The following is a 23,806-nucleotide window of genomic DNA, read 5'->3' on the forward strand; positions in this document are numbered from 1 at the left end:
TAACTTTAATATAATAGTACGTGGGCTTCACGGTGGCAGAGGGGTTAGTGCATCTGCCTCACAATACGAAGGTCCTGAGTAGTCTGGGGTTCAATCCCGGGCTCGGGATCTTTCTGTGTGGAGTTTGCATGTTCTCCCCGTGACTGCGTGGGTTCCCTCCGGGTACTCCGGCTTCCTCCCACCTCCAAAGACATGCACCTGGGGATAAGTTGATTGGCAACACTAAATTGGCCCTAGTGTGTGGATGTGAGTGTGAATGTTGTCTGTCTATCTGTGTTGGCCCTGCGATGAGGTGGCGACTTGTCCAGGGTGTACACCGCCTTCCGCCCGACTGTAGCTGAGATAGGCTCCAGCGCCCCCCCGCGACCCCAAAGGGAATAAGCGGTAGAAAATGGATGGATGGATAATAGTACGTCATCAAATTATTCAGATAAATGTAATAATTACAAATAAAGTGTACCTTATAATTATTCCAAGCATGCAATATATACATTTTCGTATTATTTAAATAAAGTAAATAGTCCCCTTTTGGCTGAATAAACATAAAGCTCCTTCCATAAAATGTAAATGAACTTAAATAGCATTTAGGCTCCTACAATATTGGTATCGAGAAAACACTAATAGATACAGTATCATAATAACTTGTAGTGGGATACATTGTGGCCGTCTACAAACATGCAATTGGCAGAAATGTAATTAAGTGATAAAAAAACAACTGTGAGGCAGATTGATCAGGCACCAGCCAAGAAGCAGAACTGTCCATCTGACACTGGACATAAGAACCCTCCGGTTTGACAGTCAGTGACAGGTGTGTCTCCTGTCTATCAATCAAAAGCAAGTTAGGGAAAAGGTGAAAGTGTTAATAAAGCACTGGACAGGAAACCAAGGAAAAGGTCATGACTGTCAATCATGACACAATTGTGTAATTTCTCCAGTGTGGGATAAATGAATTATACCCTGTCGAACAGTTGATGAAACAGTTTATCCAGGTCAATTTGAGTTGGTAAGACTTCTTTACATTGTAATAAGTCGTGTATCTAGGTGTCAAACAAGGTTGTTATGGTTAACTAAATGTTTGCACTTGAAAAAGATGAGATGAGAAGCCTCCAGGAGAGCAGAGAATACAAACATGGTGACAAATAAACAGTTGCATGGTGTTGCATCAGGTGCTGCCTCATTATTCCTGGAGGGACCACGCCAAAAACAAACGCTGTTAATTAAATCCCCTTTTGCTTGTTAAGACTGGAGTAGGTGATTAGTGCATTATTAAGTGTACAATACACACAGTGTCAATATCAGATAGGTTCATCATCTTGTTGACCTTCTGTCTTGTCCCCCGCCAGGTTGTCCATGAGCCCTGAAGAGCACAGCCACTTCTGGAGGAAGGTCCAGTTCACGGTGGACAAGGATGTGGTGAGGACGGACCGCAGCAACCAGTTCTTCAGGGGGGAGAACAACCCCAACGTGGAGATCATGAGGTGAGTGAGCAAGTCCCACAGGGGCCACACATGACTTTCATGCTTGATTGGCTTTGACTCAACCAAACACTGCAGGATGGATGCTTGTGCTCCATGATTTAAAATAGCATATTTACTACATATACATTCACTGTACAAACATACATATATACATACATGTACATATACATTCACTGTACAAACATACATATATACATACATGTTCATATACATTCACTGTACAAACATACATATATACATACATGTACATATACATTCACTGTACAAACATACATATATACATACATGTACATATACATTCACTGTACAAACATACATATATACATACATGTACATATACATTCACTGTACAAACATACATATATACATACATGTACATATACATTCACTGTACAAACATACATATATACATACATGTTCATATACATTCACTGTACAAACATACATATATACATACATGTACATATACATTCACTGTACAAACATACATATATACATACATGTACATATACATTCACTGTACAAACATACATATATACATACATGTACATATACATTCACTGTACAAACATACATACATATACTGTGCATATACATTCACTGTACAAACATACATATATACATACATGTACATATACATTCACTGTACAAACATACATATATACATACATGTACATATACATTCACTGTACAAACATACATATACACATACATGTACATATACATTCACTGTACAAACATACATATATACATACACGTACATATACATTCACTGTACAAACATACATATACACATACTGTACATATACATTCACTGTACAAACATACATATATACATACATGTACATATACATTCACTGTACAAACATACATATACACATACTGTACGTATACATTCACTGTACAAACATACATATATACATACTGTACATATACATTCACTGTACAAACATACATATACACATACTGTACATATACATTCACTGTACAAACATACATATACACATACATGTACATATACATTCACTGTACATACATACATACATACATACATACATACATACATACATACATACATACATATACACATACATGTACATATACATTCACTGTACAAACAATACACATACTGTATATATACAAGTACATATACATACACACACTCATGCATATAATCACGTCTCATCAAACATAAATTAACGTTGTGGCCCTAGGGTAAACTGGGTATAACACATGGCACACTGACAAAGCTTAACCTATTGTTACTATAACAATCTACAAGGTTAATATAGGTTGCTTCTCTTTCTTCCCCTCCATTTTTCTGCATTCTTTTGTATCTCTAGTTATCGTAACGTATATGTATTGTTGCATGTGAAACAATTGTATTGTTGATAATAGAGGTCAATTATTGGTATTGTTCATTATCAATAGTGATATTTCTATTGGTATTTGTATTGATCCATTTGTAGTGTAATAATGCTCATTGTCATTTCTGTATTATTATTTGTTTCACTAACTGCTACTTTTACCATCATATTTGTACATATCCTATTTGATGATGTTGCTCTATTGTTGTTGTTGTTGTTGTTATCTCTCTGTCTAATCCCCTCTTGTCTTCACAATTTCCCCCTCTGTGTAACCCCTCCTGCTCTGGCCCGGCTGCACCAAATGATAATATAAATACATTTAATAAAGTCAAATACAAATAAGGCAACAAGAGAAGTATCCTACACTTCTCTTTGAGTCACTAGAGAAACAAATAAAAATTAAAGCTGCAAGCAGCATTGGTCGGGCCCGCATATTTGGCAGGTGCTAGTCCTAAATGTCCCAATACTTTTGTCCAGTGATAGTCCTAAGTGTCCCAATACTTTTGTCTACTTTTAGTCTGAAGTGTCCCAAGACTTTTGTCTAGTGACCTACCTTGTCTGCATTGTGTGGGCACGTTGGTGCTTCCTGCTTTTAAGCAGCCATCTTAAAAAAACAGCAGCGCAGCGGGTCTTTGAAGGGTCATAAAATCAAAACCGGAGCAGTTAGAAAAACCCGCTTCTGTAGTTTTAATCACAAGGGTTCAATCTCTCTCCTGTGTTAGTTTGAAGGCAAAACGACAAACGCGCTCAGAGGAGATAGATTTTGAAGGAAGGTGACCGGTTTTTACAAAAAAATTGTTTTGAAGAGGGAATAGCAAACTTCCTGTTGATTTTTGCTGGGTGTTGTCAATCTATGAAATGTAGGTCTAAGTGAGACCTACATAGAGGTTTTTGTTTCATGTCTCTCCGACCTTCCCAGTGGGAGTTACAGGCAGTTTTGTCATTTTTTTTCTTCCGAGGAGCAGTTTTTTCTGCGTTTTATAAAACAATTGCGGTAGAGCACAATTTTTAGATTTGGGGTTAGGTTTTTTTCATTAGATCACAGTTTTAGCCAGTCCAGTGTTCAGTTTGGTGAGTTTTGAAGCATGTTAAGGGGGTCAAATTACAGCTCATAGAGGCAAAAGTGACTGTTTTTAGTACTTTTTTGTCTTGAAGGGGGAATTGCCTACTTCCTGTTGATTTTTGCCCGAAGATATACAATAATGAAAACTAGGTCTAAGTCAGACCTACATAGAAGTTTTTGTTTCATGTCTCTCCGACCTTCCTAGTGGGAGTTACAGGCAGCTTAGTTTTTCTTTCTTCCTAGGGGGCGCTAGAGCGCAATTTTGAGTTTTGGGGTTTGTTTTTTTTATTAAAAGGCAATTTTCGCAGGTCCTGATGTGTGGGTCAAATATGGTGAGTTTTGAAGCATGTTAAGTGGGTCAAATTACGGCGGAAGAAAAAAGAAAGAAGAAAAATAATTAAAGCTGCAAGCAGCATTGGTCGGGTCTGCGTATTTGGCAGGTGCTAGTCCTAAGTGTCCCAAGACTTTTGTCTAGTGTACCTACCTTGTCTGCATTTTGTGGGCATGTTGGTGCTTCCTGCTTTTAAGCAGCCATCTTAAAAAAACAGCAGAGCAGCAGCATCAGCGCAGCGGGTCTTTGAAGGGTCATAAAATCAAAACCGGAGCAGGTATTAAAACGCTGTTCTGTTATTTTATACACAAGGGTTTAATCTCTCTCCTGTGTTAGTTTGAAGCCGAAACAACAAACGCGCTCAGAGTTTTTGAAGGAAGGTGACCGGTTTTTACAAAAAATTTGTTTTGAAGGGGGAATAGCAAACTTCCTGTTGATTTTTGCTGGGGGTTGTCAATTTATGAAATGTAGGTCTAAGTGAGACCTACATAGAGGTTTTTGTTTCATGTCTCTCCGACCTTTACAGGCAGTTTTGTCAGTTTTTTCATCCGAGGAGCAGTTTTTTGTGCGTTTCATTAAAAAATTGCGCTAGAGCACAATTTTGAGATTTGGGGTTAGGTTTTTTTTATTAGATCACAATTTTTGCCAGTCCTGATGTGTGTGTTCAGTTCGGTGAGTTTTGAAGCATGTTAAGGGGGTCAAATTACAGCTCAAAGAGGCAAAAGTGACTGTTTTTAGTACTTTTTTGTCTTGAAGGGGGAATTGCCAACTTCCTGTTGATTTTTGCCCGAGAATATACTATTATGAAATCAAGGTCTAAGTCACACCTACATAAAGGTTTTTGTTTCATGTCTCTCCGACCTTCCCAGTGGGAGTTACAGGCAGTTTTGTCATTTTTTTCTTCCGAGGAGCAGTTTTTTCTGCGTTTTATAAAAAAATTGCGGTAGAGCACAATTTTTAGATTTGGGGTTAGGTTTTTTTCATTAGATCACAATTTTAGCCAGTCCTGATATGTGTGTTCAGTTTGGTGAGTTTTGAAGCATGTTAAGGGGGTCAAATTACAGCTCAAAGAGGCAAAAGTGACTGTTTTTAGTACTTTTTTGTCTTGAAGGGGGAATTGCCTACTTCCTGTTGATTTTTGCCCAAAGATATACAATTATGAAAACTAGGTGTAAGTCAGACCTACATAGAAGTTTTTGTTTCATGTCTCTCCGACCTTCCTAGTGGGAGTTACAGGCAGCTTAGTTTTTCTTTCTTCCTAGGGGGCGCTAGAGCGCAATTTTGAGTTTTGGGGTTCGTTTTTTTTATTAAAAGGCAATTTTCGCAGGTCCTGATTTGTGGGTCAGATATGGTGAGTTTTGAAGCATGTTAAGTGGGTCAAATTACAGTTTAAAGTGGCGGCGGAAGAATAAAGAATAAAGAATAATTAAAGCTGCAAGCAGCGTTGGTCGGGCCCGCGTATTTGGCAGGTGCTAGTCCTAAGTGTCCCAATACTTTTGTCCAGTGATAGTCATAAGTGTCCCAATACTTTTGTCCAGTGATAGTCTGAAGTGTCCCAATACTTTTGTCTAGTGTACCTACCTTGTCTGCATTGTGTGGGCATGTTGGTGCTTCCTGCTTTTAAGCAGCCATCTTAAAAAAACAGCGGCGCAGTAAAATCAGCGCAGCGGTTCTTTGAAGGCTCATAAAATCAAAACCGGAGCAGTTATAAAAAAAGCGCTTCTGTTGTTGTAATCACAAAGGTTCAATCTCTCTCCTGTGTTAGTTTGAAGGCGAAACGACAAAAGCGCTCAGAGGAGTTCGTTTTTGAAGGAAGGTGACCGGTTTTTACAAAAAATTTGTTTTGAAGGGGGAATAGCAAACTTCCTGTTGATTTTTGCTGGGGGTTGTCAATTTATGAAATGTAGGTCTAAGTGAGACCTACATAGAGGTTTTTGTTTCATGTCTCTCCGACCTTCCCAGTGGGAGTTACAGACCGTTTTGTCATTTTTTTCTTCCGAGGAGCAGTTTTTTCTGCGTTTTATAAAAAAAAATTTAGATTTGGGGTTAGGTTTTTTTCATTAGATCACAGTTTTAGCCAGTCCTGATATGTGTGTTCAGTTTGGTGAGTTTTGAAGCATGTTAAGGGGGTCAAATTACAGCTCAAAGAGGCAAAAGTGACTGTTTTTAGTACTTTTTTGTCTTGAAGGGGGAATTGCCTACTTCCTGTTGATTTTTGCCCGAAGATATACAATTATGAAAACTAGGTGTAAGTCAGACCTACATAGAAGTTTTTGTTTCATGTCTCTCCGACCTTCCTAGTGGGAGTTACAGGCAGCTTAGTTTTTCTTTCTTCCTAGGGGGCGCTAGAGCGCAATTTTGAGTGTTGGGTTTTTTCTTTTTTATTAAAAGGCAATTTTCGCAGGTCCTGATGTGTGGGTCAAATATGGTGAGTTTTGAAGCATGTTAAGTGGGTCAAATTACAGCTCAAAGAGGCGGCGGAAGATAGGTCCTTATGTCCCATTGCATAAGGACTCCCTTTGGGAGTCCTTATACAATGGGCCATGCGGGCCCTAATAAAAAGCACTATATATTCTTGACACACTTTCATAATGTTTAAGAATTGTTTTGCCAACTTAATGCTGCATGAGTGCTACCAGAAGCACTTAAAGGGAGAACATGAAATAACTTTCTTATTCCAGTAGAAGTTGGCATTGAGTCACAACCATTCAAAGTTGGGCTTGTTGTGTTTCCTCTTTGGTGTTTGTTTGAAGTCCAACACATGTCGGAACATTCTGGGTGGCTCCATGAAGGACGGCCTCATGTTTCCAAGCTTCAGGCTTGTACTAGACATGTCTGCTCAGATGTAGAACATGACGACATGTGTGGTGATTTTCTGCCCTCAGGCGGATTCTGCTCAACTACGCCGTGTCCAACCCCGACTTGGGTTACTGCCAAGGCATGTCGGACCTGGTGGCCCCGCTCCTCACCGAGATCCAGGATGAAAGCGACACTTTCTGGTGCTTTGTGGGCCTCATGGAGAACACCATCTTCATCAGCTCGCCGCGCGATGAGGACATGGAGAGGCAGTTGGTATGTTTTTTCCCCCACAACGCTGACTTTTCAGACAACATGGGTGAAGTTGTGTGTGCGCCCACAGATGTACCTGCGGGAGCTGCTGCGCCTCATGCTGCCTCACTTCCACCAGCACCTGACCACGCTGGGCGAGGACGGCCTCCAGTTGCTCTTCTGCCACCGCTGGATCCTTCTCTGCTTCAAGAGGGAATTCCCAGACATGGAGGCCCTGCGCATGTGGGAGGCCTGCTGGGCTCACTACCAGGTCAGAGTCCAAGTCTCCCTTTGTGGAGACCGTACACACGCATTAGAGATGCGCGGTTTGCGGACACAACCGCGGATTATCCGCGGATTGGGCGGTTGAAATAAAAAAAAAAAGTAGATTTTATCCGCAGGTCGGGTCGGGCGGTTGAAATAAAAAAAAATTAGATTTTAAATAGATTCAGGCGGGTGGCAGTTAAACCAATTGGGAAATATATATACATAGTTAAATGTTGTTACCCACATACGAAAAACGAGCAGGCACCTGCAGCATATGCCACAACAGAAGAAGAAGAAAAAAAAAGAGATGGACACTTTTACGGAGCGGAGAAGTGACGCCTCGCCGGGGTCCGGGACCGAGGCCCCTTCCCCCGAGAGGGCCCCACCGGGAGCCGTAGCTGAGGTGATCCGCGAGAAGGGCCCGACGCACGTCCAGGGTCACCACCGCGCCCACCGCACCGACACCCCGCCTCGTCCGCCTTCGCCGGCGTCACGCGCAGCAGGTAAGCAGCTTACCTGCCCGCCACCCCCGTTGCCGGGGGCGTGTAACAGGGGTCACTCCGCGCGCAGTGCGCTCACGAAAGGGGTGGGGCTCACCCTGGTGAGCCGAGAGGGCCACTTTTGGTAAGCAGAACTGGCGCTGCAGGATGAACCGAACGCCGGGTTAAGGCGCCCAATGCCGACGCTCATCAGACCCCAGAAAAGGTGTTGGTTGATATAGACAGCAGGACGGTGGCCATGGAAGTCGGAAACCGCTAAGGAGTGTGTAACAACCCACCTGCCGAATCAACTAGCCCTGAAAATGGATGGCGCTGGAGCGTCGGGCCCATACCCGGCCGTCGCCGGCAGCGAGAGCCGCGAGGGCTAGGCCGCGACGAGTAGGATGGCCCGGGTGGAGCCGCCGCGGGTGCGAGGGACATCGCACCTCAGCGCGGCTCCCAGATGATTGCGCACTGGCGTGCGTCTGGGCCGTGACAGCGTGGCACGCATTGAATGTCTCTGCTACATTGGATCAGTCTCCTTTCTTTAACAGGCAAAAGCTTTATAACCTCACTAATGCCTTGCATCGTCTATATTAGATATATAACAACGGGCGGGTGCGGTGTTGATTAAATGTTAATTCGGGTGGATGGCGGATGGTTGACGACTTTTGTGATGCGGTTGCGGATGAAATAATTGCCTATCTGCGCATCTCTAATAAACACGCGTCATATTTAATCACTGAAATCTAAGTAAGATGAAATATGTCAAATAAGGGTGATATTTGCTTATTTTCTGTCTGATAAGATCATTCTACTCACTAAGCAGATTTTATGTTAGAGTGTTTTACTTGTTTTAAGTGTTTTGCTCCTAAATGATCTCAGTAAGATATTACAGCTTGTTGCTGAGATGTTATGACCTATATCAGGGGTCGGCAACCTTTACCAGTCAAAGAGCCATTTTGACCAGTTTCACAAATTATAGAAAACAATGGGAGCCGCAAAAAATTTTGAAATTTTAAATGAAATAACACTGCATAAAAAGTTTTTTTTTTTTGCTTTGTTTAAACCAGAGGTCTCAGACACGCCGCCCACACTTTTGTATGGATTTCGTAAGCTGGTGCGGCACGCGGGTTTTAAATGAATAGCGCTTGTCAGCGTCATGCGTGCCGTGATGGTACACCATGTAGCGCCCACCACAACCAGTGTGCCTGATCAGCCACATGTTGTATGGGGCTTCCGCTTGCTCACGTACGTGACAGCAAGGCATACTTGTTCAACAGCCACACAGGTTACACTGACGGTGGCGGTATAAAAAAAACTTTAACACTCTTACTAATAATGCGCCACACTGTGAACCCACACCAAACACATTTCGGGAGAACATCTTCACCGTAACACAACATAAACACAACAGGACAAATACCCAGAATCCCATGCAGCCCTAACTCTTCCGGGATACATTATACACCCCCGCTACCAAACCCCGCCCACCTCAACCGACGCACAGAGAGGGGGGGGGGGGGGGTATAATGTAGCCCGGAAGAGTCAGGGCTGCATGGGATTCTGGGTGTTTGTTCTGTTGTGTTTATGTTGTGTTAAGGTGCAGATGTTCTCCCGAAATGTGTTTGTCATTCTTGTTTGGTTTTGGTTCAAAGTGTGGCGCATTATTAGTAACAGTGTTAAAGTTGTTTTATATGGTCACCGTCAGTGTAACCTGTGTGGCTGTTGATCAAGTATGCTTTGCTGTCACGTACGTGTGCAAGCAGAAGATGTATATTGTATAACAAGTGTTGGGTTGGCACGTTGTTAATACAGATTGTAGAAGGCGCCAAATGTTGTACCATCATGGCACGCCCTTATTATAGCCGTAAGGGTGAAAATCGGTGAATATTAATCCCGGGAGTTTTCTGCGAGAGGCACTGAAATCCGGAAGTCTCACGGGAAAATTGGGGGGTTCAGCAAGTAAGCTGCTGAGCCGCATCAGAGTGATCAAAGAGCCGCATGCGGCTCCGGAGCCGCGGGTTGCCGACCCCTGACCTATATTGAGTAAAACATGCTTGAAACTAGAATATCAAGTGTTGCAAAGCTGTGTCATCAACACTCACAGGTATAAAACTACTTTTTTAAAGTACCGTATTTTTCGGAGTATAAGTCGCACCAGAGTATAAGTTGCACCTGCCGAAAATGCATAATAAAGATGGAAAAAAATTCTTATAAGTCGCACTGGAGCCCGGCCGAACTATGAAAAAAACTGCAACTTATAGTCCGAAAAATACGGTAATCATTTCTTCAAGCATGAAAAAAAAATCATGATGCCGAGCACATATCATTATGTCAAGATAATGGCACAAGCATTTACCGTATTTTTCGGACTATAAGTGGCAGTTTTTTTCATAGTTTGGCCGGGGGTGCGACTTATACTCAGGAGCGACTTATGTGTGAAATGATGAACACATTATAATATTATTGATGTCATTCACGTAAGAGACTAGACGTATAAGATTTCATGGGATTTAGCGATTAGGAGTGACAGATTGTTTGGTAAACGTATAGCATGTTCTATATGTTATAGTTATTTGAATGACTCTTACCATAATATGTTACGTTAACATACCAGTTGGTTATTTATGCCTCATATAACGTACACTTATTCAGCCTGTTGTTCACTATTCTTGATTTATTCGGGCCCGCATGGCCCATTGTATAAGGACTCCCAAAGGGAGTCCTTATGCAATGGGACATAAGGACCTATTGAATTTGTAAGGTTTTATTATTATTATTATACCGGCCGCCTCTTTGAGCTACAATTTGACCCACTTAACATCCTTCAAAACTCACCATATTTGACGCACACATCAGGGCTAGCGAAAATTGCCTTTTGATAAAAAAACCAAACCCCAAAAATAAAAATTGCGCTCTAGCGCCCCCTAGGAAAAAAAAACAAACTAGACTGCCTGTAACTCCCACTAGGAAGGTCGGAGAGACATGAAACAAAAACTTCTATGTAGGTCTGACTCAGACCTAGTTTTCATAATTGTATATCATCGGGCAGAAATCAACAGGAAGTTGGCAATTCCCCCTTCAAGACAAAAAAGTACTAAAAACAGTCACTTTTGCCTCTTTTTTTTTAAATTGCCTTTCAAATGTCTATTCTTGCTGTTGGCTTTTATCAAATACATTCCCCCAAAAAATGCGACTTATACTCCAGTGCGACTTATATATGTTTTTTTCCTTCTTTATTATGCATTTTCGGCCGGTGCGACTCATACTCCAAAACATACGGTACTTCATTTAAGAATATTTGTCAACATATTGAGCAAAAAGGTCTCTTTTTTTTTTCCTACCAAGAAAAGTGCACTTGTTATTAGTGAGAATATACTTATTTTAAGCTATTTTTGGGTTCATTGAGGTTAGCTAATTTTACTTGTTTTGGAAAGTCTTGACCAGCCAAATGTTCTTGTTCTATTGGCAGATAATTTTGCTTAGTTCAAATAAAATACCCCTCATTTTTGTATTTTATTCTTGTTTTTGAACATTGACTTTTTGCAGTGATTGTCATTGTCTGACCGCCATTTTACTACATCACAGTTTATTTAATCCTCATTAATAGTCTTACCCTTTATTTTACAGCAATAATTATAATGCGTCTAAAAATAAAAAAGACTAAAATTATAAATATAGTACATAATTATATTATTTATTTAATTATGGGCCTGCTGCAAATTAAGAGCCCATGTACTTAAGTGCACTTATTTAACCCACTCAATTTGTGCGCTTACTAAAGAGTACACTTACCTTGTGCTCTTGTTGTATTATGTTACACACTTAAACTTTGCACTAGGGTTGTACGGTATACCGGTACTAGTATAGTACTAGTATAGTAGCGCGATACTAATGAGTCAGAAACTGTACTATACCGCCTCTAAATAGTACCAATGCCCGTCCCCCTTTTTTTTAATGGGCGTGACATTGCTGGTTTTACGAGCAGAGGAGCATTTTCGGCAACGCACACACACGGAGTACTTACAAGCAGACACAGTGTGTAGACAGAAAAGAGAGAATGGACTCATTATGTTTATAAAGTCAGTAAATATGTCCCTGGACACATGAGGACTTTGAATATGACCAATGTATGATCCTGTAACTACTTGGTATAAGATCGATACTTAAATGTGTGGTATCATCCAAAACTAATGTAAAGTATCAAAGAGGAGAAGAATAAGTGATTATTACATTTTAACAGAAGTGTACAAAGGGAATAAGCGGTAGAAAATGGATGGGATGGATAGATAGAACATGTTAAAAGAGAAAGTAAGCAGATATTAACAGTAAATGAACAAGAAGATTAATAATAATTTTTTACAGTTTGTCCTTTTATAATGTGTACAAAATAATAGGTGTATAAATGACACAATATGTCAGCACTAATTAGGAGTCTTTGTTTGTTTACTTACTACAAAAAGACAAGTTGTCTAGTATGTTCACTATTTTATTTAAGGACAAACTTGCAATAATAAACATGTTTAATGTACCCTAAGGTTTTTTATGGTTAAAATAAAGCCAATAATGCCATTTTTTGTGGTCCCCTTTATTTAGAAAAGTATCAAAATACATATTGGTACCAGAATATTTGCATCTGGACAACCATGATTTGCACTTAAAGGGGAACTGCACTTTTTATTTTTTATTTTGACTATCGTTCACACTCATACTTGCCAACCCTCCCGAATTTTCCGGGAGACTCCCGAAATTCAGCGCCTCTCCCGAAAACCTCCCGGGACAAATAATCTCCCGAAAATCTCCCGATTTCCACCCGGAGCTGGAGGCCACGCCCCCTCCAGCTCCATGCGGACCTGAGTGAGGACTGAGTGAGCCTTTTTTTTTTATGATGGGAGGACCACAGTGTGACAAGAACTAAATCATCCAGACTAGAGATAAATTGTATAATTATGTTTATCTTACCTAAAAATAAATATATTTATTAATAAAAATTAAAAAAAAGTACCGTATTTTCCGCACTATTAGCCGCACCTAAAAACCACAAATTTACTCAATAGCTGACAGTGCGGCTTATAACCCGGTGCGCTTTATATATGGATTAATATTAAGATTCATTTTCATAAAGTTTAGGTCTCGCAACTACGGTAAACAGCCGCCATCTTTTTTCCCCGTAGAACAGGAAGCGCTTCTTCTTCTACGGCAAGCAACCGCCAAGGTAAGCACCCGCCCCCATAGAAGAGGAAGCGCTTCTTCTTCTACTGTAAGCAACCACCCGCCCCCGTAGAAGAAGGAGAAGCGCGCGGATATTACGTTTCATTTCCTTTGTGTGTTTACATCTGTAAAGACCACAAAATGGCTCCTACTAAGCGACAGGTTTCCGGTTCATGAAAAGACGCAATCTCTCCATCCGCACACGGACTACTATTTCACAGCAACTGCCTAAAGACTTTCAAGAAAAGCTGGCTACTTTCCGTGCAAATTGTAAAAACAAGATAGCTGAAAAAAAGATCCGGCCAGAGAACATTATCAACATGGACGAGGTTCCACTGACTTTTGATATTCCTGTGAACCGCACTGTGGATACAACGGGAGCACGTACGGTGAATATTCGCACCACAGGGAATGAGAAGTCATCCTTCACTGTGGTTCTAGCTTGCCATGCTAATGGCCAGAAACTTCCACCCATGGTGATATTCAAAAGGAAGACCTTGCCAAAAGAGACCTTTCCAGCCGGCGTCATCATAAAAGCTAACTCGAAGGGATGGATGGATGAAGAAAAGATGAGCGAGTGGTTAAGGGAAGTTTACGCGAAGAGGCCGGGTGGCTTTTTTCACGCAGCTCCGTCCATGTTGATATACGACTCCATGCGCGCCCACATCACGCTGGTTTTAATATATTATTAAAGTTTGACTGACCTATCTGACTGTTTTTTTGACATTCCTTTAGCGCAGTTAGATGCGGCTTATAACACGGGGCGGCTTATAGGTGGACAAAGTTTTGAAATATGCCGTTCATTGAAGGCGCGGCTTATAACCCAGGGCGGCTTATGGTGCGGAAAATACGGTAAATACATTTTTACTATATTTTGCTAAAAACATCAAAATTAATTGTATTTTTATTTGTATTTTTTCTGACTCCTTATTACATCCAGCCATAGAATTATACATTAAAATAAACATATTGGAAATAATTAATTTTAAATGATCATAATAATTCCTTTAAAATGACCATATTTAATTATTAAAATAATTGCTTGTTTATCAACAACTTTAGCATTTTATTCATTACATTTTGAAGCTCTCAGAAGCCAAGTTATGTTATATTCCTTAATATTTATTTATGCAAGTTTGAAGTATCAATGATCTAAACACAGTTTTGTTTGCATATTTTCAGGATATATATATATATATATATATATATATATATATATATACATACATACACCCCCCCCACCTCCCGAAATCGGAGGTCTCAAGGTTGGCAAGTATGTTCACACTCCTTATGGGAGACAGAACAAAAGGTTAGAACTCACAACCTACCCAAGTCAGGGCGGACACTCTAACCACAAGGCCATTTTGCCTACTCATGTAATGCACTTAACATTTACATAGGTAGTGCACTTATTGTGCACGCATTTGTACTTACGTGCACTTATTTTGTGCACTTAACACGTGCATTTAAAATTGTGAAAATATTTTGCGCTCTTAACTTGTGCACTTCTGCTACACTTTAAACATCATTCAATCAAACACATTATTTGCAAACATACGAACTGTAGCATAAAGTGCTTTTCATAAACATGTGCACTTACCTTGTGTACTTAAATTGGGCTGGAGGTTCAGGTGGTGCAGGCTCATTCAAAATGTCCATGGGAATTTTCTAGTTATCACTGTAGTTAATAAAAAAAAATGGAAATAATTTGTTTTTATTGTATTTGACCCCAAAAATTAACAATGTAATATAATTTGTCTCTTTTTATGATGAATATGTTAGTGAGTTTGACCATTACATCACTGAACTGTGTATTGCAGGGGTGCTCACACTTTTTCTGCAGGCGAGCTACTTTTCAATTGATCAAGTCGTGGGGATCTACCTCATTCATATATATCATTTATATTCACTTATTTATGAAATATATGTTTTTGTTAACAAGTTAAAGGTGTTTAATGATAATGCAAGCATGTTTAACACATATAGTTAATATTGTTAAAAAATTAAAGGTGTTTAATGATAATACAAGTATGTTTAATACATATAGTTAATATTGTTAACAAGTTAAAGGTGTTTAAAGATAATGCAAGCATGTTTAACACATATAGTTAATATTGTTAAAAAATTAAAGATGTTTAATGATAATACAAGCATGTTTAACACATATAGTTAATATTGTTAATAAGTTAAAGGTGTTTAATGATAATGCAAGCATGTTTAACACATATAGTTAATATTGTTAACAAGTTAAAGGTGTTTAATGATAATACAAGCATGTTCAACAAAGTTAATATTGTTAAAAAATTAAAGGTGTTTAAAGATAATGCAAGCATGTTTAACACATATAGTTAATATTGTTAAAAAATTAAAGGTGTTTAATGATAATACAAGCATGTTTAACACATATAGTTAATATTGTTAAAAAATTAAAGATGTTTAATGATAATACAAGCATGTTTAATACATATAGTTAATATTGTTAACAAGTTAAAGGTGTTTAATGATAATACAAGCATGTTTAACACATATAGTTAATATTGTTAATAAGTTAAAGGTGTTTAATGATAATGCAAGCATGTTTAACACATATAGTTAATATTGTTAACAAGTTAAAGGTGTTTAATGATAATACAAGCATGTTCAACAAAGTTAATATTGTTAAAAAATTAAAGGTGTTTAAAGATAATGCAAGCATGTTTAACACATATAGTTAATATTGTTAAAAAATTAAAGATGTTTAATGATAATACAAGCATGTTTAATACATATAGTTAATATTGTTAACAAGTTAAAGGTGTTTAATGATAATACAAGCATGTTTAATACATATAGTTAATATTGTTAACAAGTTAAAGGTGTTTAATGATAATACAAGCATGTTTAACACAGTTAATATTGTTAAAAAATTAAAGGTGTTTAATGATAATACAAGAATGTTTAATACATATAGTTAATAAGTTAAAGGTGTTTAAAGATAATACAAGCATGTTTAACACATATAGTTAATATTGTTAATAAGTTAAAGGTGTTTAAAGATAATACAAGCATGTTTAACACATATAGTTAATATTGTTAATAAGTTAAAAGTGTTTAAAGATAATACAAACATGTTTAACATATAGATTCCTTTCTTTCATGAAGACAAGAATATAAGTTGGTGTATTACCTGATTCTGATGACTTGCATTGATTGGAATCAGACAGTGGTGATGATAACGTCCGCATTTTCGAATGGATGAGAAAAAAAGTCCTCCTTTCTGTCCAATACCGCATGAAAGTGGTTGGTTTTTGGCATCTTATTTGTCCAGCTTCCGTACTCCTTTGTATACACTTTACAAGAAATACATTGTCGGCAAACTCCGTAGCTTGCTAGCTTGTGCACGCCAGCTTTCTGAGACTCTTATTTTGTTAGCGCAACTGTGCAACTGTGCAGTCGGTCTTTGGAGTTTTGACGACAGGTACGGCGCCAGAGTCTGTTGAAATAAAGTGTTTCTCGCCTTCCAGTCGGTAATTTTAATGAGCTGGCAGCAGCCAGCGTCATCTCAGAAGACCCTCGGGTGCCGTGAATGTCAATCAAGTGACGAAAGTGACGTCATAGTGAAGATTTATGATCGCTCATTTTTAGGACTATTTTTTTAATGCCTGGCTGGTGATCGACTGACACACCCTCCGAGATCGACCGGTAGCTCGCGATCGACGTAATGAGCACCCCTGGTGTATTGTGTTAATGGCTCCATATAAATAGAATAACATTAGATACAGTGAACATTTTAAAATGGATACTTTTTAGCACTCTTTTCTGCCAACCACAAGAACTTATTTGCACACCAAGTGTTTGTCGCTGCTCAAAGATGAAATTGTGTTTCCAGACAGATTACTTCCACCTCTTCCTGTGCATCGCCATCATTGTTCTGTACGGCGAGGATGTGACGGATCAGCAGCTGGCGACCGACCAAATGCTGCTGCACTTCAGCAACCTGTCTATGCACATGAACGGAGAGCTGGTGCTGCGCAAGGTAACAAGCACACATTTACCTTTTATTTCTAACTACTTTGTCCTTGTCATGTCTTTGTTTATTTCCTGACATGACACTTGTGTTGAGTACTTCATTTAGGACAGTGGTCAGCAACCCTGAATGTTGAATGAGCCATATTGGACCAAAAATACTAAACAAAAATCTGTCTGGCGCCACCAAGAATCAAAAGTCCTATATAAGTGTTATAATGAAGACAACACATGATGTAAGTGTCTATATTAGCCTACTATCAAAATGACTTTAAAAGTCTTATATAAGTGTTATAATGAAGTCAACACATGATGTAAGTGTCTATATTAGCCTACTATCAAAATGAATTTAAAAGTCTTATATAAGTGTTATAATGAAGGCAACACGTGATGTAAGTGTCTATATTAGCCTACTATCAAAATGACTTTAAAAGTCTTATATAAGTGTTATAACGACGACAACGCATGATGTAAGTGTCTATATTAGCTGTATTAGCCTACTATCAAAATGACTTTAAAAGTCTTATATAAGTGTTATAATGAAGGCAACACATGATGTAAGTGTCTATATTAGCCTACTATCAAAATGACTTTAAAAGTCTTATATAAGTGTTATAATGAAGGCAACACATGATGTAAGTGTCTATATTAGCCTACTATCAAAGTGACTTTAAAAGTTTTATATAAGTGTTATAATGAAGGCAACACATGATGTAAGTGTCTATATTAGCCTACTATCAAAATGACTTTAAAAGTCTTATATAAGTGTTATAATGAAGGCAACACATGATGTAAGTGTCTATATTAGCCTACTATCAAAGTGACTTTAAAAGTTTTATATAAGTGTTATAATGAAGGCAACACATGATGTAAGTGTCTATATTAGCCTACTATCAAAATGACTTTAAAAGTCTTATATAAGTGTTATAATGAAGGCAACACATGATGTACAGTAAGTGTCTATATTAGCCTACTATCAAAATGACTTTAAAAGTGTTATAATGAAGGCAACACATGATGTGTCTATATTAGTTGTACTAGCCTACTATCAAAATGACTTTAAAAGTCTTATATAAGTGTTATAATGAAGAAAACACATGATGTAAGTGTCTATAATAGCCTACTATCAAAATGACTTTAAAAGTCTTATATAAGTGTTATAATGAAGAAAACACATGATGTAAGTGTCTATATTAGCCTACTATCAAAATGACTTTAAAAGTTTTATAATGAAGACAACACATGATGTAAGTGTCTATATTAGTTATATTAGCCTACTATCAAAATGACTTTAAAAGTCTTATATAAGTGTTATAATGAAGACAACACATGATGTAAGTGTCTATATTAGCCTACTATCAAAATGATTTTAAAAGTGTTAGAATGAAAACAACACATGATGTAAGTGAATATATTAGCCTACTATCAAAGGCTGAAGCAAATCTTTGTTGACAGAAATGTTGAAATGTAATATTTATTCTACACATTTTTGCAACATTAGAAAACATTAGTAAAATGGAGGCTTCTCAAAGGGTGAGATAACTTCTGGAAATGACTGGCTTTTAATGACCAAAGGTATAGATGTGTGTGTCCAAGTTAAAGGAAACTTTCTTCTTCTAATGGATTTATTACAATCTTTGGCAAACTAGGTAATGTTTGCTGTGGTCTGGAACAACATGGCACACAAACAAGAGAAATGCAGTTAATATTACAAACATCTTAATTTCGCCTTGCGGATTAATAAAGTACTTCTGATTCTGATAATGTGTCATGAGACATCCAAGTATAAATTAAATACAAAGGACATAAGTAAAGGAAATTAAATGAGCTCAAATATAGCTACTAATGATGCAATATGTACATACAGCTAGCCTACATAGCATGTTAGCATCGATTAGCAGTGACCAAATATTCCTGATTAGCACTCCACACAAGTCAATAACATCAACAAAGCTCACCTTTGTGCATTCACGCACAGCATAAAACGTTTGTTGGACAAAATGAGACAAAGGAGTGGCATAAAACACGTCTTTCTGTGGCAGCGTTGGAGAAAGTTGTACATGTAAACAAACTACAATGAGTTCAGGGATCGCTGAAATTAGTAGGACAAAACGGCGCTCGCCAAATCCTCTCATCAGTGAAGCATGTTTAATATAAACAGTGTGATTTCTAACAATTAACAATATAAACAGTGTGATTTCTAACAATTAACTAATTAATTAACAATATAAACAGTGTGATTTCTAACAATTAGCTAATTAACAATATAAACAGTGTGATTTCCAACAATTAACTAATTAATTAACAATATAAACAGTGTGATTTCTAACAATTAACTAATTAATTAACAATATAAACAGTGTGATTTCTAACAATTAACTAATTAATTAACAATATAAACAGTGTGATTTCTAACAATTAACTAATTAACAATATAAACAGTGTGATTTCTAACAATTAACTAATTAATTAACAATATAAACAGTGTGATTTCTAACAATTAACTAATTAACAATATAAACAGTGTGATTTCTAACAATTAACTAATTAATTAACAATATAAACAGTGTGATTTCTAACAATTAACTAATTGATTTCTAACAATTAAATTAATTAATAACAATTAACTAATTGATTTCTAACAATTAACTAGTTAATTAACAATATAAACAGTGTGATTTCTAACAATTAACTAATTAATTAACAATATAAACAGTGTGATTTCTAACAATTAACAAATTAATTAATAACAATTAACTAATTGATTTCTAACAATTAACTAATTAATTAACAATATAAACAGTGTGATTTCTAACAATTAACTAATTAATTAACAATATAAACAGTGTGATTTCTAACAATTAACTAATTGATTTCTAACAATTAACTAATTAATTAACAATATAAACAGTGTGATTTCTAACAATTAACTAATTGATTTCTAACAATTAACAAATTAATTAATAACAATTAACTAATTGATTTCTAACAATTAACTAATCAACAATATAAACAGTGTGATGTCTAACAATTAACTAATTAATTAACAATATAAACAGTGTGATTTCTAACAATTAACTAATTAATTAACAATATAAACAGTGTGATTTCTAACAATTAACTAATTGATTTCTAACAATTCACAAATTAATTAATAACAATTAACTAATTGATTTCTAACAATTAACTAATTAACAATATAAACAGTGTGATTTCTAACAATTAACTAATTAATTAACAATATAAACAGTGTGATTTCTAACAATTAACTAATTGATTTCTAACAATTAACAAATTAATTAATAACAATTAACTAATTAATTAACAATATAAACAGTGTGATTTCTAACAATTAACTAATTAATTAACAATATAAACAGTGTGATTTTTAACAATATAAACAGTGTGATTTCTAACAATTAACAAATTAATTAATAACAATTAACTAATTGATTTCTAACAATTAACTAATTAATTAACAATATAAACAGTGTGATTTTTAACAATTAACTAATTAATTAATAACAATTAACTAATTGATTTCTAACAATTAACTAATTAATTAACTAATTAATTAACAATATAAACAGTGTGATTTCTAACAATTAGGAAGGTTTGTGACTCCTACAGGAAATATATTAAAACAATAAATATATTTTTCCATTTTCACACATCTCTGATAGAGGTCCAGGGAGCCACTAGGGCGGCGCTAGAGAGCCACGTTGCTGACCCCCTGATGAAGGATAGTAAACAATGAAGCTATCTGCAAGCTAAGACATGAAATATGTGGAGTCAAAACTATAAATGCTAACAAAACTCCTTTTTATTTTATAACATTGTGTTGGATGCAATGTCATTATTAAGTCGTAATCTCTGCTAAAAGAGGGGATGCCAGGTTGCCGTGGTGACGACAAAGAGGCCGTCAGAATGACTTTAAAGATGAAATAGAATCCAAATGGAGGACACTTCATTGAAATTTGCATGCGCTGCTCTCACCCTCGCAGCCCACACAGGCCGTGGTGAGGCGTTCACTGACCTTGTTGTGGTGCTACCAGGAGGATTTATGTGTCCTCATCTTTATGGATGCCGCCATCGCGTTAGCATGCCGCTCATGTTCTCCTTTTGTTTAGCAGCATTTGCATAATTTCTTAGCAATGTTGTTTTTCCCTCCACAAGGCCACTGGTTATTTCATAGCTTGGTGTTAGGAGAGTGTGCGAGAAGCTGTTTAGCATGCACTAACTTCAAGGCTCATGTCCTCTCTAGGCGCGCAGCCTCCTCTACCAGTTCCGCCTTCTACCCAGAATCCCCTGCAGCCTGCACGACCTGTGTAAACTGTGCGGGCCGGGGATGTGGGACAGTCGCTACATCCCCGCCGTGGAATGTTCCGGACAGCACCCGGACTCTCAGAGCTGCCCTTACGGGGGCACGTCCACGCCGCGGCCCTCCTCGCCTTCCCCGTCATGCATGCCCTCGCCAAACCACGCCCCCAAACCTCCCCGAGGCTCTAAGAGTCAGGATATTTTCACCTTCAGGAAACAGTCCTGAGAGAGAGTTCACGGGGAGGTCTGCATTGCTGGAATATTTGCGGCCACACTTGTAGCGTACGGCCTCAATAAGGACATCAGACCCAACTTGTACCACACTTGTAGCGTACGGCCTCAATAAGGACATCTGTCACATCAGACCCAAGGTCAACCAGCCTCCTTTCCTTTTCAAGTCCAGCGGACAATTGGCAGCCTTTATGCCGGCCCTAGGCGACCCCAGGCTCTGCTTGGCACTCTTCCACCGACTTTGTGGGGCGGTGCATCAGGGTCTGAATACTGAATTCTTGCAGTCTGACCAGAGAAGAGGTCAAACTGTGAATGAATCCACTGCAGTCCTCATCATTTATCTTCACTGAGAGATATTTTTATCCAACTTCCAGGTCGACGGACGGCTTTTGTTTCACATCCATTGTTTTTTTCTCGCCGATATTTAGCAATATTATAAGCCTGCATGTAGAGAACACAGCCTTACGAATCTTGGACGGCAAACACGGAGGAAGGACAAATCACCATCCATCAAGTTACCTAGTCACATGATGCTGTTAACCCATGTTCCACCACACTTTGGAGCTATAAACATGGCAAAGACCACCCAATTGTACATGAACCAAAGAAGAAAAAAATCAGTTCAATCCATCCATCCACAAGAATAAAGACCAAACACATTCTATACAGAATAACTAGAACAACTAAGTAAATCATCCCTTGTTGATTGCCTTTAATTAGTTAGGAATTATTTACTTATTATTTTCATAGCTGCACCATAAAAAAATGTTGTATAGTTAGGAATTATTTACTTATTATTTTCATAGCTACACCATAAAAAATGTTTACAACCATCTAAATAAGTTATTATGAGAGCCCTCTAGACATGGAATAACATCCACACAGTCATCTATAGCAGGCCTGGGCAATTATTTTGACTCAGGGGCCACATTTAGAGGAAAAAAGTGTGTCTGGGGGCCGGTATATCTATTTTTAGGAACACTAATACAAAACCTCACGATAATGTCTGATTGAATGCTAAAAACATTATGACAGACCACCTTAAAACAACGTAATGGAATTTTAAAATTTTCTATCCACGATAAAACACTGAATATTGACAACATATGAACGTCACACCCCCTTTCGATCGACATATTTTGCAATCAAGTGAAACGCAACAAATAGTGAAATATGAACGCGAAGGGTACAAAATAAACCCACCTACAATCTGATACATCTTATATATCACTAAGCTTTAGAACTTTGTTGTGAAAATCTCCTTCCGCGTCTGTGGAAACGCTTCCCACCCACACTGCTTGGTGCCTCGTCTGAGCTGCTGTGACGTAGATGACCATAGTAACAGATGACCATAGTAACTAATTAGATGACCATAGTAACTAATTAGATGACCATAGTAACTAATTAGATGACCATAGTAACTAGTATATAATGCAGATTTCAAGCATTGAAAGATTTAGTATAGTTGAAGACTTACGGTCATTATAAAAGATGAGTTCACATCATAATGGCAGCTACACTTTACATCTTAAACTTCTAAAAAAATTATTTGGGAATGTCCGGCGGGCCAGATTGAAAAGCTTAACGGGCCGCATGTGGCCCCCGGGCCTTAATTTGCCCAGGTCTGGTTTAATCCATCCACCCAAAAATATAAAGACCAAACACATTCTATACAGAATAACTAGAACAACAACTAAGTAAATCATCCCTTGTTGATTGCCTTTAATTAGTTAGGAATTATTGACTTATTTTCATAGCTACACCATAAAAAATGTGTACTACCATCTAAATAAGTTATTATGAGAGCCCTCTAGACATGGAATAACATCCACACAGTCATCTAATAGTACTGTATCAGGCCTGGGCAATTATTTTACTCGGGGAGACCACATTTAGATAAAAAAAGTGTGTCTGGGGCATACTTGCCAACCCTCCCGGATTTTCGGGGAGACTCCCGAAATTCAGCGCCTCTCCCGAAAACCTCCCGGGACAACTTTTCTCCC

General features: G+C 37.8%; 1 protein-coding gene across 1 annotated transcript in view; it reads left to right on the forward strand.

Moving 5' to 3' along the window:
* The window catches only part of tbc1d16 (TBC1 domain family, member 16), a 101,704-nt gene extending 78,963 nt beyond the window's left edge, over positions 1–22,741 (forward strand). Inside the window, exons 9-13 of the mRNA XM_061974365.2 lie at positions 1,344–1,478; positions 7,125–7,311; positions 7,379–7,558; positions 17,116–17,262; positions 21,517–22,741. Of these exons, the coding sequence (XP_061830349.1) occupies positions 1,344–1,478; positions 7,125–7,311; positions 7,379–7,558; positions 17,116–17,262; positions 21,517–21,798 (931 nt within the window). The 3' untranslated portion in view covers positions 21,799–22,741. The remainder of the gene's footprint in view (positions 1–1,343; positions 1,479–7,124; positions 7,312–7,378; positions 7,559–17,115; positions 17,263–21,516) is intronic.
* Positions 22,742–23,806: the final 1,065 nt, after the last annotated feature.

Source organism: Nerophis lumbriciformis, linkage group LG22, assembly GCF_033978685.3.
Source record: "Nerophis lumbriciformis linkage group LG22, RoL_Nlum_v2.1, whole genome shotgun sequence".
NCBI classification, from domain to species: domain Eukaryota; kingdom Metazoa; phylum Chordata; class Actinopteri; order Syngnathiformes; family Syngnathidae; genus Nerophis; species Nerophis lumbriciformis.